This window comes from Camelus dromedarius, chromosome 25 (genome assembly GCF_036321535.1).
Source record: "Camelus dromedarius isolate mCamDro1 chromosome 25, mCamDro1.pat, whole genome shotgun sequence".
NCBI lineage: Eukaryota > Metazoa > Chordata > Mammalia > Artiodactyla > Camelidae > Camelus > Camelus dromedarius.
Window position 1 is genome coordinate 4,595,427 of NC_087460.1, and position 15,340 is coordinate 4,610,766.

Sequence of the window (15,340 nt, forward strand, 5' to 3'; positions counted from 1 at the left end):
CACTTCCTCCAAGAGGAGAGCTTTAACTGGAGAGTTTTAGTGTATTTACAAAAGAACACAGCTCCCGGCAGGAGGCCCCATGGTTCTGTGCCTCCCCTGCCTTGGGACAGTTCATCTTACTCTGTGTTTGTTCAGGCAGGGGACAAAGGGTGCCAGGTTTCTATTAGTGTACATACTGGATAAAAAGATTGCTTATCTACTGTGAAACAGGCTCAGGGACCAACAAGGGGCTGCCAAGCAGCCTTGCTGGGTTCTCCAAGTCCAAAATGGGCAATGAGGCATGGCGCCCCTCTTCCCTGCAACCACGGCCTTGGGCTCCTGGCACACTCAGCCTTTCTCGCGAGGACACTCTCCCCCCACCCTATATTACACACACACACAACTCAGCCTTTCTCACGAGGACACTCCCCTCCCCCATATTACACACACACACACACACACACACACAAACCCAGCCTTTCTCACGAGGACACTCCCCTCCCCCATATTACACACACACACACACACACACACACCTGACCGGGAGCTGAGAAAAGCTATGTACACTAAGGGAGTAGCACCAGGTGAGTGGCTGCTAGATCATGCTTGCTCCTCCAAGACCTTCCTCTCCAGAAAAAAGGGGGTCCAGAGGGCATCTCGAAGGTCCTTCCGAGCTGCCCAGGGGGCAGGAAGCAGCCGTCCTCGGGGCGGCCCCCAGGAGGCGGGGCGTGGCCTCACCGGGGAAGGCCGGGGGCGGGGCCGCCCAGCGCCTCCTCGATGTCCTCCAGGCACCCGAGCAGGTCCATGTCCCGGAGCACGCGTCCCAGCAGCTCCAGCGTGGCCTCGCGCCGCGGGGTGCGCCGCCTCCAGGCCGCCAGCATGCTGTACTGTGCCTCGCGCAGGCAGCGCCCGTTCTGCAGCTCCAGCCGCTCGATCTCGTGCTCGCTCAGCCCCAGCCGCCGCATGAACTCCTTCCAGCGCGTTGGGGGCACGCCGTCCACCACCGCATACAGCGTTCTCGGGTCGGCTGCGGGCGGGCGGGCGGCTCGGTGAGACGGGAGCAGCGGCCCTCCCGGCCCCGCCCCCGCGCCTCGGGCGCCCCGCCCACCCGCATCCCCGGCCCCGGCTCCCCGCCGGGATGAATGAGGAACTCACAGTCTGCGAGCTGAGCCGGGGCGCTGTGGGCGCTGTGGGCGCCGGCCTCCCACTGCTGAACAGGAGTGGGGACGGGAGTGGAGGCTGGAGGCGCAGGGAGGGAGAGAATGGCGCCAGCCCCCTGGTGGGGCGGGGCCACCTCTCTGAGGGGTGATGCAACTCTGAAGTTGGACCAGTCACAGTGGGTGAAGGTGGGACTAGAGGCGGAAATGAAGTCTGGGACGGGACTGGAGCCCGTGGGGGGACTGAAGCTTGGGCTCAGGGCCAGGGGCTCCGGCTCCCCCTGAAGGAGAGAGAGCAGAGTTTTAGTGAGAGGGGAAGAGGAAAAACTGCCCTAGCCCTCGTTATTCTGGATTCCGGATGGGAGTTGGGGCTTGAGGGAGTTAGGGGAGCCCCCGGGCGAAAGGTGATCCGGGTGATTTGGGTGTTAAAATATGACGGTGGACAGTCAGGGAAGACCGAGGTTAGTTCCCTCGCTTTCATCTTACCTCCTCTACAGGTGTCGATTTCCCACAAACTGAGAAAAAAAGAAACAGAGCGTCAGAAATTTCACTTCCTCTCAGCCGTGGCGCCGGTACTGGGGCTGGCGGTGGGCACTTGTGGTGACATGCTTCAGGGCCGATGTGGCCCCTGGGACGCGAGAACTGCTGATGCAGGACTACCTCTCACCAGCCATCCAGGGCCACCTTGTGCCAGTGGGGTCCTTGGCAGCGAACTAAAGGAACCTCATTTCCCTCCACGCCTGTGCATCCCACCCACCCAGCCGCCTCCCACATCCCCATCAGCACCCTTTCCCTTCCGGAAGGCGCCACTCACTAATGGAGTAGAGCTTGGGCTTCCACCGTTGGTAGCGGCACACTAAGCCAATGAAGAGGAAGGATGCCAGGCAAAGACCGAAGACGATCACCAGGGACAACAGCACGATGGTGCCTGGAGACAAGCTGACTGCGGTCAGAGGGCAAGGGCAGCGGGAGGCGACAGGGCTGGATGGACGGGGGCAGGGGCAAGACGGAGAGGGCCGGTGCGCATGCGCACTAGGATATTTCGCCTCACCTGGGTCCTGAGATTTCCGAGTTTCAGATACGATTGGACATAACTTCTCACACTCTAGGCTCTTACACCTAAAAGAGAGTAGGGGCCCACCGTAGGAGGAATTCAGGGGGAAAAAAAGGAAAAAAACGCATAGATAGTTGGAAATTCTTCGCTTTACAGATATTTTAGCTATCTCTTGATATCTTGGAAATTACACCCATCTTGGGAATTGATGCAGAGGAAAGAAACATTAGTTAATCCCAGAATCACTTAATTTTAGAGCTGGAGTTGATCTTGAAGAGACTGTGTAGAAAAAGTTCAAAGCAGTCAGAGTCAGGTATAAATTCCAGCCCATTCATTGGCTAGCAGTGTGACTTCAGACAAGTCACTTCACCTGTAAGCCTCAGTTTCCTCATCAGGAAACTAGGCACCCTACCCCCTGTCAGGTTGAGGAGAAAGTGAGAAATTACGCGTGACATATAGTAAGCACTTGATAAATCGAGACTGTCATTGAATCGTTATTTCATCACTGTTTTCCTGGTGAGAATCTGTGGCCAAGAGAGTTCAAAGAGCTTTTTCTCTAGACGACACTGCTAGTGACAACACTTCACTTTGAGAGAGGGGTTTAGCACACAGGTGAGCAATTTAAAAATATATATTGCTGGGGGTGGCCAGAGAACACTCTAGAATGAGTGCATTTTCCCGTGTTGGGAGCTGGCACTGGGCAGCATGGACTGATGAGAACTACATCAGAGGTCCAAGAAGGAACTTGAGAAGGTGGGTTCTCAGCAGGAATCTGAAAGCAGGGAGAGGTCATCTTACCCACATAACAAGCGCGTGGCAGGAACCACAGGGAATGGATGTAAAGCTCTTTCAAGGAGAAGAGAGGAAACTTGATGGAAACAAGAAAATAGTTTCTTGTCAGACACTCTCTAGCTATATTTTTTGTGGTTCTTACAACTTTGCCAACCAGCTGTCATTATCCTTACTTTAAAGGTTCAGAGATGTTAAGTCACTTGTCCAAGGTGGCACAGCCAGTAAGCGGCTAGGCTGATATTTAAACCAATGGTAGTTCAATGTTAGAGCCCTCAGTTTCCTCTTTGCAAGCGAGTGTGCAAGAACAGCCTCTTGCTGTTCAGAAAGAGTCAGGAGTGAGGAGGCCTGGTCAAAGGAGCTGGGGAGAAAAAACCATACTGCATCAAACCCAAGATGCCATCAATTAGGGGCACCATTATTTACATCCTACACAGAGAGAGCTGTCAATTAAGCCATGATACACCATCAATTGTTGTAAGATGCAGGCTGATTTCAGTGATGTAAAAATACGTTCCTAGAATCAACAGTAGAGCCTGTCACCCAAGAATCTGAATGTCTTCGGAAAAAAATCTGAATGTCTAAAAAGAACTGTGAGTCCCTGGCAGGTATGAGCCTCTATCCACAAAGACTTCTTAAGATTTTTGGAATAAGCTGGCAGCAGGCAGGACTGTCTGGTTATCTTGACATGAAGTGTCTTCCACCCAAACAGCCAGTAGGAGCCAGAGCACCCTGGGCTCCTGTCTGGCTGGTGGGTCCTCCCACAGCCTCCCCATCCCACACCCTGCACTCCCGATCTAGTGCCCCAGAAGTACTCACTTAGCACAGGAGACACACTTGTTATCTCTTAGAAAGAACCCCAAGTGGCAGTTGCAGACAGTGTCCTGTCTCTCCTGGCCTGTGGGGAGAGATGCAGCAGGACTGAAAGAGGGTGCCTACCCTCTCCATGCCCTGAGGACTGGAGGGACAGCTCTCAGAGGGGCAGGGGTAAAGCAAGAGGAGACCTTCCTGCAGAGACGGGGCGAGGAGAGGGGTTGGGAGAGCCATACTCACAGAAGAGATGCACCGTGCCGTTGGGGCAGTGGCTGCAGTCCAGGCACCGGAAATGCGTCTCACTCCAATATTGTCGGTACTGGTTCTTCCTGCAGCCGCACACAGTGTCCCGGTCCACTGCACAAGGAGTAATCTCCACCTGGGCCATCTCTGGTGAGGGGAGGAGAGGGCTATGAGTCCTCACCATCCACCAGCTATATGTCTCTCTGTGTAACACACGCTCACACCCGTGCACTCACTCACAGGTGCACACACGTCCCTGCCCACCCCCAGCGCACAGATTCATACACCCTCCCCAGAGACAGACGCGCACACCCCTCTGAACACCCACCTGACATGGTCTGTTTAGAGCGCCGCCCCCTCCTGGGACTCACCCTTCCGGCACTTGGAGCAGCTCAGACATTGTCTGAGATGGTTCTCTAAAGCAGTGTAGGTGCCGTTGGGACACTCCCTGCAGTCCGTGTCCCGCCCCACGTCCGGACAGTCGTTGTACAGGTAGGTGCCTGTGATCGGGGTGTCAGGGTCAGGCTGCAGCCAAGAGCTCGGGGAAAGGGCCCCAGGCCAGGGAGGACCGCCAGGGCACTTCCTGAAGTCTCTAGGAGAGGAAAGGAGGGAGAAACTCCCAGCCCAGGAGTGGGAGCAAAGTCAGGGACCCCAGGTTCCTGAACACCTAGAAGCAGCAAGGCCCTGTAATGCAAGAGTCCCAGGGTTACCCCTGCCTCCTACCTTTGTGGCACTTTGTGCAGCAAATGGAACTATTTTGAGGGTGGCTGTATTTTCCCTGGGGACACAAACTCTCTCTCTTCTCCCGGTCCGCGGGGTGAGGGACCAGTCCATGAACCCCTGTGGGGTACACATCCACCAGCAGAGCCCAGAGCACCTGGGGAAGAGTCGGATGGAGGAGGCCCCATCAGGAGTTGGATGGAGGAGGCCCCATCAGGGGTGGGGGGCTTCGAGGTAGCAAGTCTAAGACCCTTCCAGCTCAAGCCCTTTCCCGGTGGAACATTCTCCCCAGGCCACTCCCGCTCACACTCCACATTTTCCTCCAAGCTTAGCTGTTGGCGCCACACCATCTTAATAGTCCTCTACTTGTCCTGTGTGTTCATTTTTGTCCCTCCAGCTCAAGGCTGGTAGAACCCAGGCCGGGCTGTATATCATCCTTAAGATGTTCAAGCACTTCTTTGGGCTGGGAACAAGCAGGTTACTTCAGTTACCTCTGGCCCTTCCAACAAGCTCCCTTCCAAACACCACCCTTCCAACAGATTGGGGTGGTGTTTCTCCATCTAGGCACCGCATTCACAGCGTGTTCACTCTGAACATTCACCGAGGTGAACAGTTAGGATCTGGGCACTTGCCTGTATTATGTTATGCCGGGAAAAGCATGTTTGTAAACTCAGATTGGAGTGGAGGTGAGTGATGTTCCTGTGGACACCATTCCTGGGCAGTGGGCAGAGGCAAGAGGAAGGGTTTTTTTGTTTGCTTGTTTGTTTTTAAATTTTTTTTTAATGGAAGGACTGGGGATTGAACCCAGGACCTCATTCATGTTAAGCATGTGCCCTACCACTGAGCTATATCGACCCCCCACAAGAGTTTCTTCATAAATTTGTACCAAAACCTCACACAGGATCCTGCCCTCAGACTCCTTGCTGCATCTCCTCCCACCACTAAATCTGTACAAGTACCCCAGATTGGGAGGGGAGTGGAAAAAAAGGTTCAGGGTCAGGGATGAGGTAGGCAGGTGATGAAGAGTGGGCAAAGGCATGTAGGTTATACGCAACTAATGCTGGCCAGATAGGGATCGGCTCAAACAACCATCAAGCTGGGAGCTGAGGGTGTGCCAGGGAGTCCCTCTGCACACAGGGGCATCCTGGGAGGCCAGTTTTCCAGCCTCAGGCCAAGCCCACAGGCAGCCTCAGAATCACTGTCCCAGCCCTGGCTTCAGAGCTGGGACGGCACAGCCAGGAGGCAGGGCTGCACTCCAACCTAGACTTCGCTTTTTCATCTCCTACCACCTTTCCCTGGTTTTCCCTGACCTTGACTTTTTTTTCTCTGCTATAAAATTCGCTTTACCTAACCATAAGAGGACGTCCTCCAAGGATGTTAAACCTTAGGAACTACAGACTAATCAGATCACAGACTCCCCAGCCCAGGACCGGGACCGGGCCCGGACTGGGACCAGGACCAGGACCAGGACCAGGACAGGGACAGGGACAGGGATCGGAGGGCTTGGCAGCCTGAAGCAGGTAGGCTGGTAGGCAGGTCCCACCCTAGTCACCCACTGAGTGTCGCTGCAGCTGCCCAGAAGCCCCAGCCTCAGCCACAAGGCCCAGAAACCCTCCTGCAGGGTTGGCCACTCCAGCACTGTGCCAGCTCCCCTTCCAGGGCAACAGGAAGAGCTTGGGGTGTTTATGGGAAGAACTTCCCAATCTTGAAAGTGTGGTTCCTTTCCCCGAAGAGAGCTCGCAGCACCTAAGGTCACTGGCACTTGGAATTCCATCCAGGCGCCTGGGAGCAAAGCCAAGGGGCAGAGACAGAGTCAGGAAAAAGAACTGGGGGGCTCTGGTTCCGGGACAGCCTGCGGGAAGACTTCCAGGGACGACTGGCCTGTAAAGAAAAAGTTTCCCAGGAGGAAGGGAGGGGGGCTTTCTCAGGCCACATGCCCCCCACCACCACTCTCCAGCACTTGGGGGGTTAAGTCAGATCCGGGAAAGGGAAATCTTTTCCCAGAAGCTCCGCCCAGTGACTCAGGCCAGAGGGCGGGAGGAGACCTAGGGAGGGAGAGGGAACCAGCAGCTTCCCCAGCTCCTCAAGGGTCATGAGTCAGCAGAAAGGCTGAAGGGACCAGCCCGCAACGGGATCCTGTCTAATCCTTTCCTCCTGGGGGCCAGCCTCTCCCTCCAGTCCCCACGCAGTGCCCCCTTTCCTCCCCGCCTCCTCCTCCAAAGAGTCAGGGAGGGACCTCAGTCCCTCTTGGCCCACTTTTTCGGGAAACGGCTCCCTATCCCATCCCATCTCAAAAGGAAGTCTCTGTCGACCCCTGGCTTCCTCCTATCAGGCCACTCCCCGCCCCTCCCTGAGGGCCACTCAGCTCCTTCCCACCTCAGTATCCTTCCTTTAGACTCGGCCCCTCTGGGCTCCTCCTCCTGGTTCAACCAGTCCCCCTACAGATAAACCCTTTCCCTGGGTTATCCTGTGAGCCCCCGACACTCCCCAGTTCCAGCAAGGAGCAAACCAAGGCTGCCCTCCTGCCGGGGTTCACTGCCTTCCCATAGCCTGGCTGGTTCTGGCCAGTTAGGTTGGACTTGGGGGGCCGTCTTGGGGTCCCCAGACAATCCCTAGGAAATAAGGCCAGTTCTGACTCTCCACAGCCCTTCCCACAAGCCCACTGGCAGCACAGGAAAAACTCTAGAGTCCTGAACACCCAGTTCTAGGAGGGAGGGCGTAAGCAAGAAGGGTCAGAAGATAACCAGCCCTATTTCCCGAGTCTCCCCCAACCCCCAGCAGTGCCCTAGCCGGCCCATTCTGACCCCAAGAGCCAGACCCCACCAGTGGGCATGCTTCCTTGGCGCCAGCTGGCTCCAGAGAGCATATGCTTAGCAGCTGCGTGTTGCAGCAAAACAGCAGAAGTAGGAGGTGAGTTCTGAGGGCCCAGACCCCAGACCCCAGCCAGCCTGAGTGCCATCGCCTGGAGCTGGGGAAGGGCAGGAAGCTGGAGGTGCCTGTGGAGAGACAGTTGAGGGGGTGGCCCAGCACCCCTCCAACTCCCCCACAACTTCCGCCTGGGGAGGCTTTTAAGTGTGACTTCCGGTGCTGGGGCTGCAGAGTGGGGGCGGGGGAGCTGAGAGCAAGCGACCCTGTGGTCTGACTCCAAACCAGCTGCCTGGGGACCGCTTCGCTGTCCCATCCCACATTAATTTGTTCATTACGTTAAAACACGTGTGGTCAAAAGCTTTGAGGAGCTCACGACCTGCATTTCTCCAAGGCCCAGCTGAGACGCGTCTCCCTCCCCTGCAGCCTTCCATTGAGGCTAACCCCACCCCACCCCATGAACTTTAAAGACATGAATTAACCGTATCTATTTTGGGCTTTCACCATGATATAACTACCTTGGGTAAGTAGGTATGATGTCCCCAGACAGACCATAAACCATGTCACAAGAGATCAGAAAGAGTGTGTTGGTCAGAGATAATCTCATGCTTGGCACCCAGAGCTCGGGGAGCAAAATAAACATGGATTGATTGGCTGGTTGATTTTATGACTCTGTCTTCCACTCCAGTTAAAGCCAGTGACGATCAAAGTGGGAAGAGGGGAGTCAGTGCTCCCCTGCTCCGTAGGCATATGTTTATCTCCAGGAGAGAGCCGCATCGCTCTCCTTCCCACACACAGGCACGCACGCACACACCCTCACTGGAGATGCTGACGAGACTCCTCTCCTGAGAATGCCGGGTGAGTGAAGGTAGCATGTACAGAGGACACAGAGGCGGATAAGAGTCTGAGAACCTTGCTCTAGCCTGTTAGATACGCTCTTTACTTGGCTAGTCCCTGGACCCTTAACACACTCCAAACGAAATCCATCAACCTCCGGGCCTGGACAAATCTCACACCACCTACTTCACAGCATCAATGCGGAGACCTTTGCCACCCTTCTCTCCTCAAGGCCCCATCCCTCCCCTGCTGCAGCCGGGTCTGTGGTTCATCTGCCCAGGCCTTCTGCGGCCATCTCTCAGGCCTCTCCAAGCCCGTGGGTTGCCTCAGCCCAGATCACTGCAACTGTCTTCCAGCCTCTTTCCAGCCCCAATCCATCCCACACACTTTCTTATCTGCATGCAGGCTTCAACTTGCAACCACAGTTGTGGGAGTTTTCCTCAAACATCATTTCTGTGGGTCCCTCCTTCCCTGAATGAGGACTTGCAGAACTACCTCACTGCTGTTCTGAACACATTCCCAGCTGCAGCTGCCCTGAGAGAACCATTTATGAATGAATGAATGAATGAATGGATTCCTCTACTGGGGACCACAGTAAAGAAGCTTCTCTCCTCCCATCCCCCCACTTTCTCCAATTTTCTCCTTCTCATTTCTCTTGTTCCTCAGCAGGGTCCTTCCCCTCCAGCCAAGGTGCTCAGCTTCCTGCCACCACCAGCTCCCAACACAAAATCCCATCTCTCCAGTCCTCTGCTCTCCCTTAAACCAGTTCCCCTTCTCTCTAGTTTCCTGCTAGTCCGGGACTTCAAATCTCAGCTCCAAAACCACTTCTCTCTGAAGGCGTTCCCTCCCTCATTCCATCCTTTATTCACTCAACAAACAGTTAAGGAGCACCAGCAAGGTGCAGGTCCCATAGGGCTGCCAAGGATGCTGAGATAAATGCACAAAATGAACACACTGCTTGTGCTTGGCTTGTGCTCTTGGTTGAGTCAGAGGCAGGCGACTGTGGGCTCTGCATCTCTGCAAGGAGAGCTCCAGAAGCCAGGCACTGGGGTTGAGATCTGCCAAGCAGAAAAGGCAACAGGACGGCGCTCACGCCCCTCTTGGTCCTGCCTCCCATCAGTGTTCCAGACATCACTCCACAACGCTTTTGTGGACATTTCCCCCCAGATACTTGAAAATCATTTTTTGCTGTAAGCTGTCTAGGCTCCAAGAAGCTCTTTGAGAGCAGCAAGATCTTGTGTGCCCTGTCCTAGTCTCTCCTGTATTCTCCCCTCTCTCCACACCTCCACCCCACACACTGACACAAGTGTGCACACACACACACACACACACACACACACACACACACACACACACACACACACACAGCGTCCCCGGCATTGCCTGCTGAGTGGCGGGCAGCTGGAGATCTCACAGACAGCCTTGCCCAGCACTTCAGACCTCCTGTTTCCCCTCCAGCTCCGGGCTGATCTTGGTCCCTTAGCATCACACCAGCCACAGCCCCAGGCTCATTCCTTTCTCTCTTCAGGCTCCCTGTTCCCTCTGTTTTCCAAACACAGTAGCGACTGAGTAATCACCACCACCACTACTATTACTAACAGGATAAAAACTAACGTTTTTTGAGTGCTTTCTGTTTGCTATATACCCTGTTCCTCTTCTAGAATGTAGATTCCATGAAGGCAGAGATTTTGTTCACTGCTGTAATCCCAGCACCTGAAAGAGTGTCTAGCACAGAGCAGGCACACAGAAGCTGAGTACTTAATATGTACCAATCTGTTTCATGTCCAGAACTACATTATGGTGTTGTGATATTGTGTCCGTCTTAAAGATAAAGAAACAAGGCGTGGAGGGGTTACATAAGCTGCTCAAGTCTAGGCAGCTGGTACCTGAGGGAGCCAGGAATCAGGCAGGTGAAATACTCCCCGGAGAAAAGAGAAGTAGGAAGGCAGGGCACCTGGAGCGGGGCGGGGGGCTGGCAGAAGGGCAGCCTAGAGACAAGGGAAGGATGGGCCAAGGGAGAGCAGAAGAGGGGCCATGAGGGAGAGAGCTGCTGCGTGGGCAGTCAGGGTCGAGAAATGTGGACCCGGGCAAAGAGGGAGAGTGAGGAACTGGAGAGGAAAGGTTCACAAAGGAGATTCTGAGAAGTTGAAGGAGGCTTCTGGGAGACTTGGCAGAAAAGGAAGGAGTGATTAGGGGAGATGGTAGAAGACCCTGGGGAGAGGAGGTGGGGGGAGGCAAGTGGGGGGGGTGTTTGGGCCTGGGAAGGGCCAGACCCCTGAAGAAAGTGGCCAGCGCAGTCCCCCCTACCCTGACTAGGTGGGGGAGGGGGCCAGGGGTCTCTGCCCAGGAAGACTCCAGGACACGGAGGAATCAGGGATACACTGAAACAAGGCTGAGGCAAGAGAAAGGGACATTTTCCAGTGACGAAAACAACTGTCTACCAACTTCCCCAAACTGAGCTGTAGGAGAAAGAAAGAAGCAATCTGTTGTTTGGGTCTGTGGGAGGGGGATGGGGGGCAGGCACAGGGGTTCTGAGACTGTGGAGGGGGGTCAGTCTAACAGACAGGGGCCACAGACCAAGGGTGAAGAATGCCCCCCAGGTGGGAGGCCTGGGCCTGGGGAGGCCTCGGAGTTGCCTGACCCCAACCAGTTTCCCACTCCTCTCCCGAATGCCCCCAACACACAGCATCCCGACCACGCTCTCCCCAGCCCATTGCATCTCCCAGACTCAGTTTCCCCACTTTCCCAGTATCCAGCTCCTGGCCTCCAGCAGGGTCTGCTAGGCCAGGCCCATGGCAGCCTCACCTCTCCACAGCCCAACATGCTCCCAGGCAGCCAGGGGACCCGCCAGACAGAATTCTGAACCATCAGGACCCAGAGAGGAACAACCTTTCTTCTTCCACTCCTTTCCTTTCCCCAGTGGGTCACCTGCCCCCACATTTCTGGGCACCCCCAGCCCCAGCAAACTTTTTCTGCTCTCGGGGCCCAGCTCCCTTCCCCTCCTGGCCTTCCAGACTCCCGTGCCCCGGACTCAGGGCAGCAGATGAATGGGCCATGTTTGAGGTCGAGCCACACAGGCCCTCGGCCCTCGGCCCTTGGCCCTCAGCCCTCTCTGCCCCAGGCGCCCCTCGCCCACCTGCCCACTCCGGCCCTTGGTCCCCGGACTCACCAGGGGCAGCAGCAGGCCAGGCACGGTGGGGAGGCCCATGTCCGGCCAGCTGGGGCCTCTCACTCCCCCATCAGGGCTCAGGCCTGGGCGGCTAGACGACTGTGGTAGTGACACAGTCCCAGGATGAGCCGGGACCTACCGGACCCGAGGTCCCAAGTGGATCCCGGGCGTTGGGTCGGGGAGTTGAGGGTTGAGACTGGGGCAGAGATCACAGCCCGGTCCCAGGGCCCTCAAACCCGGAAGGCCAGGACTGAAGCCTGAGTTCGGAGAACTCGGAGAAAATTAAAGCAGAGAGGAGGAGGAGGTGGGAGGGGAAGGCAAATGGGGTGTTGCAACCTCGGGACAGGAAGAGCCGGGGGTGGAGGCGGGAGGAGGCGGGAGGAGGCAGGAGGTGGGGGCCAACGTTCCTTAACCCTTCGCAGCCAGTCCGAGGCACCGGCGGCCCGGGTCCAGCAGCCAGTCTGATCACTCCCCGCCAAACACCTAGGGGCGCCCGACTCCCCACCACCACCCGGCCTTTCCCAAATGAATGGCAGTAAAGGACTCAGGGCTTTGGAGTCCGACTCCCTGGGTTCCAGATCAGAATTCTCTACTTTTTAGCTGGGTGGTCTGGGACAGACTCTCGGAGCCTGGGTTCCAGTTTGCAAAACAGAGAGACCCTATCTCATGCAGTTGCTCTAAGGATTTTTTGAGCCTGGACAGATGGACAAGCACCTGATGCCTCAGTCTTCCTTAGGACCTCTTCTCTTTTCCCCAGAGTTCTCCACTGACACCCTAAGCTCCCACTTTCTTGGGAACTGACCCCTCTAACCCAAACTTCAGAGTCAGTCCTAACCCTGAATGGGGCTATAGCCCATCCAGTCTCTGCCCTGCGGGGCCCCCACCTGCTAATCCTGGCTCTGCCTCCAAACAACGCAGGACCTCCCACAAGACAGACCTTGGTTATTCAATGAGAGTGACGGTGATGGCCTACCTTGGTGGGGAAGGTGGTACCACGAGGATTAGTGAGATCACATCGGTGAGGATGCTGTGGAGTTACCCATCTCTCCATCAGGTATGGCCAGTCCATTCCCCGTGCCCTTTTCCCAAGTATTCAGATACATCAATCCTAGCTGACCTCGGAGGCAATTTCCTGCAGCCAATCCCCCACCCCTGCTTTTACAGATGAGAAAACTGAGGCTGAGGGACAGGCAAGTCATGTTCCCTGCAGAGCCAGCTAAGACCCTAGATTCCTGGCTTCAGTCCCATTTTGCTATGACAGACATTTGCCTCTTTTCCATTCGTCCTTTTCAGTCAGGCCCCACACCCTGACTCTTTGAGTATTTTATGCCACTCCCATCCTAGCAGGACACTTCCCAAATGAATCCCACAACAAGGGTACAACATTCACCAGAACATTCTCTGGACACAATGACCTACTCTATAGCCAGTCCAGGCCTGGGGTTCTCCAGCTGTTGAGGTCCGCTAGAAATGCGGGGGACCAGACAGGAGGTGCCAGGGCTTTGTGACTTTGCATCAGAGCTCCTGGCCCCTTTTCCTCCTGATCTATCAGCTGAATCCTCACCCTGGGATCCACCCTACCTGGTCCTCCCTGGTCTCCCCTCTGCGATCCCAGGGGCAGAGCGTCTATAGATGTGAGTGGAGCTTGGATACCCCCACCTCTGGCTGACTTCACTCCAGCCCATCCTCTAGCTTCTGAGGAACAAGATGGTTAAAGCTGGACTCACAGAGGAAGGAGGTCACCTTCACCAACACCCAGGTAGGCTCCAAGTACAGTAAGAGTGGGCCCAAAGCAAAGCTCTTGAAGAAGCAGGGTCATTGAAGTCAAGTGCAGGAGTCAGATGGCCCAGTTTCTAGTGTGAAGAGGAGAGCTGCAGCCTCACCTAAAACCAGGAAACAGGCCGGTACCCCTCACAGCACATGCACTGAGGAATACTTGCACGTAAAGTGTTTAGCAAGTGTTTGCCTCATACTAAATTCATTCTCCGTAAGTGGTAGCAATGTTAATAGTTTGTATTAACAATGAATAACATTACCATATGATCGAACAATCCCACTCCTGGGCGTATATCCGGAGAAAAATATAATTCTAAAAGACACATGCACCCACAATGTTCACAGCAGCACTATTTACAGTAGTCAAGACATGGAAACAACCCAAATGTCCATCGACGGATGACTGGATAAAAAGATGTGAGATATATATATATATATGAATATATATGTGTGCGTGTGTGTGTATATATATGAATACTACTTAGCAATAAAAAAGAATAAAACAACACCATTTGCAGCAACATGGATGGACCTGGAGATTGTCATTCTAAGTGAAATAAGCCAGAAAGAGAAAGAAAAATGCCTTATGATATCGATTAAATGTGGAATCTTAAAAAAAAAGGACACAAATGAACTTATCTACAAAACAGAAAAAGACTCACAGGTGTAGAGAACAAACTTATGGTTACCAGGGATTAAAAGGGGCAGGAAAGGATAAATTGGGAATTCGGAAATTGCACCTCTTGGGGAGTGAAGGAACTGTTACCTATCTTGATTGTGATGGTGGTTTCATGGATGTAGACATCTATCAAAATTCATCAAATTGTACATTTGAAATATGTGTACTTTACTGTACAGGAATCATACCACAATAAAGGTTTTTTTTTAAAAAAAAAAACAATAACAACTTCAATGTCCTACTTTTAAGGTTACAAGGAATTTTTAACAGTCTGCGCCAACGGTCAAGGCCGTGACACATAGCTCACCACAAAAGAATTGCTTTCAGTGTTTAGGATAAACGCCTACTTATTCAGCAAGTTTAAAGTCTTCAGAAATGTGGTATTAGGCTGTTCAATAAAATTCTGATTAAAAGAAGATAGTGAGAGGTGGGTGGATCCAGTTATATGGGCAGCTAACCAGTTTCTCGGAGGATATGAGAGTATGACCATAATCCCTCCAGGGGAAGAAGAAATGATGGTGATGGAGACAGAGAGACACAGGAATAGGAGTGGGGCAAACTAGAGGATGACAGAATTGGCCATTAGGGCTTGTGGAGCAAAGGATGCTCCAGAGAAAAGAGCTTCAGATGGCAGAGGGCACCCTCCATCACGTGTCTCTCTCACACACACCCCACAGCAGCACAGAGTCACCGAAAGGGCACTGGACTCTCAGTCGGGGTGACGTGGGTTCTAGCCCCAGCCCTGCCATTCCAACTCCATGTGTCACAGGGAGACAGGCTGGGTCCCTGGAAGCCTGGCTTCCTGGCTGGTCCTGGAGGAGTCGTGAACTTGTGCAAGGCACTTGGCCGTATAAGCCCGATAAGGAAAATGAGACACCATGACCTCTCTCCTCTAACTCTGATTAACCTGCGACAGAGAGACTAGGGGCGCTCAGCAGCACCGCTCCTGGGTGTGCCCCCTGTGGGTAACTGCCCGCGTGATGCACCTGTGCTGGCGCCTGCCGCTTTCAACAAACACTCTAGAAAAATGCCTGCCCCCTAACGCGGGCACCTGCCCTCATCTACTCCCTCCTCCCCCGAACTGGCACTTGTTTGCTTTTAAAATTCACTTTATCTTGAATCATGTAATGTATTAATATAAAAATGAATAATAGAATAAATAAGTTTTAATTTAACTTGTGGTGCCTTGCATAATGATCAGAAGGCTTGTGTGTTTGTGTGCTGATGGAGGAAATAAACTATTTTTAACATGTCGATGA

At 54.1% G+C, this 15,340-nt stretch overlaps 1 protein-coding gene across 3 annotated transcripts; it reads right to left on the bottom strand.

Annotated features, from left to right (window-relative positions):
- Positions 1–21: 21 nt before the first annotated feature.
- On the bottom strand, positions 22–11,941 carry TNFRSF1A (TNF receptor superfamily member 1A). 3 transcript variants are annotated; one of them, XM_064478961.1, is made up of 10 exons: positions 11,627–11,938; positions 4,759–4,912; positions 4,407–4,535; positions 4,033–4,182; positions 3,799–3,877; positions 2,188–2,255; positions 1,951–2,064; positions 1,623–1,651; positions 1,135–1,417; positions 22–1,006 (listed from the first exon to the last, which is right to left on the bottom strand). In XM_064478961.1, exons 1-10 carry the CDS (start codon positions 11,663–11,665, stop codon positions 714–716), a joined length of 1,338 nt encoding a protein of 445 aa, XP_064335031.1. In that variant the 5' UTR covers positions 11,666–11,938; the 3' UTR covers positions 22–713. The 3 variants fall into 3 exon arrangements, with proteins under 3 accessions (XP_064335031.1, XP_064335030.1, XP_064335032.1); XM_064478960.1 differs by having other exon boundaries at positions 1,951–2,255; positions 11,627–11,941; XM_064478962.1 differs by lacking the exon at positions 11,627–11,938 and having other exon boundaries at positions 1,951–2,255; positions 4,407–4,627; positions 4,759–4,899.
- Positions 11,942–15,340: the final 3,399 nt, after the last annotated feature.

What these genes read in the sequence shown, in the direction of transcription:
- TNFRSF1A (XM_064478960.1), bottom strand. Translation starts at nt 11,665, where the DNA reads ATGGGCCTCCCCACCGTGCCTGGCCTGCTGCTGCCCCTG. An exon ending in CTGCACAAAGTGCCACAAAG is followed by an intron (nt 4,536 to 4,758) that starts GTAGGAGGCAGG and finishes CCCCGATCACAG; the next exon opens with GCACCTACCTGTACAACGAC. An exon ending in CGGCACGGTGCATCTCTTCT is followed by an intron (nt 3,878 to 4,032) that starts GTGAGTATGGCT and finishes CTCTCCCCACAG; the next exon opens with GCCAGGAGAGACAGGACACT.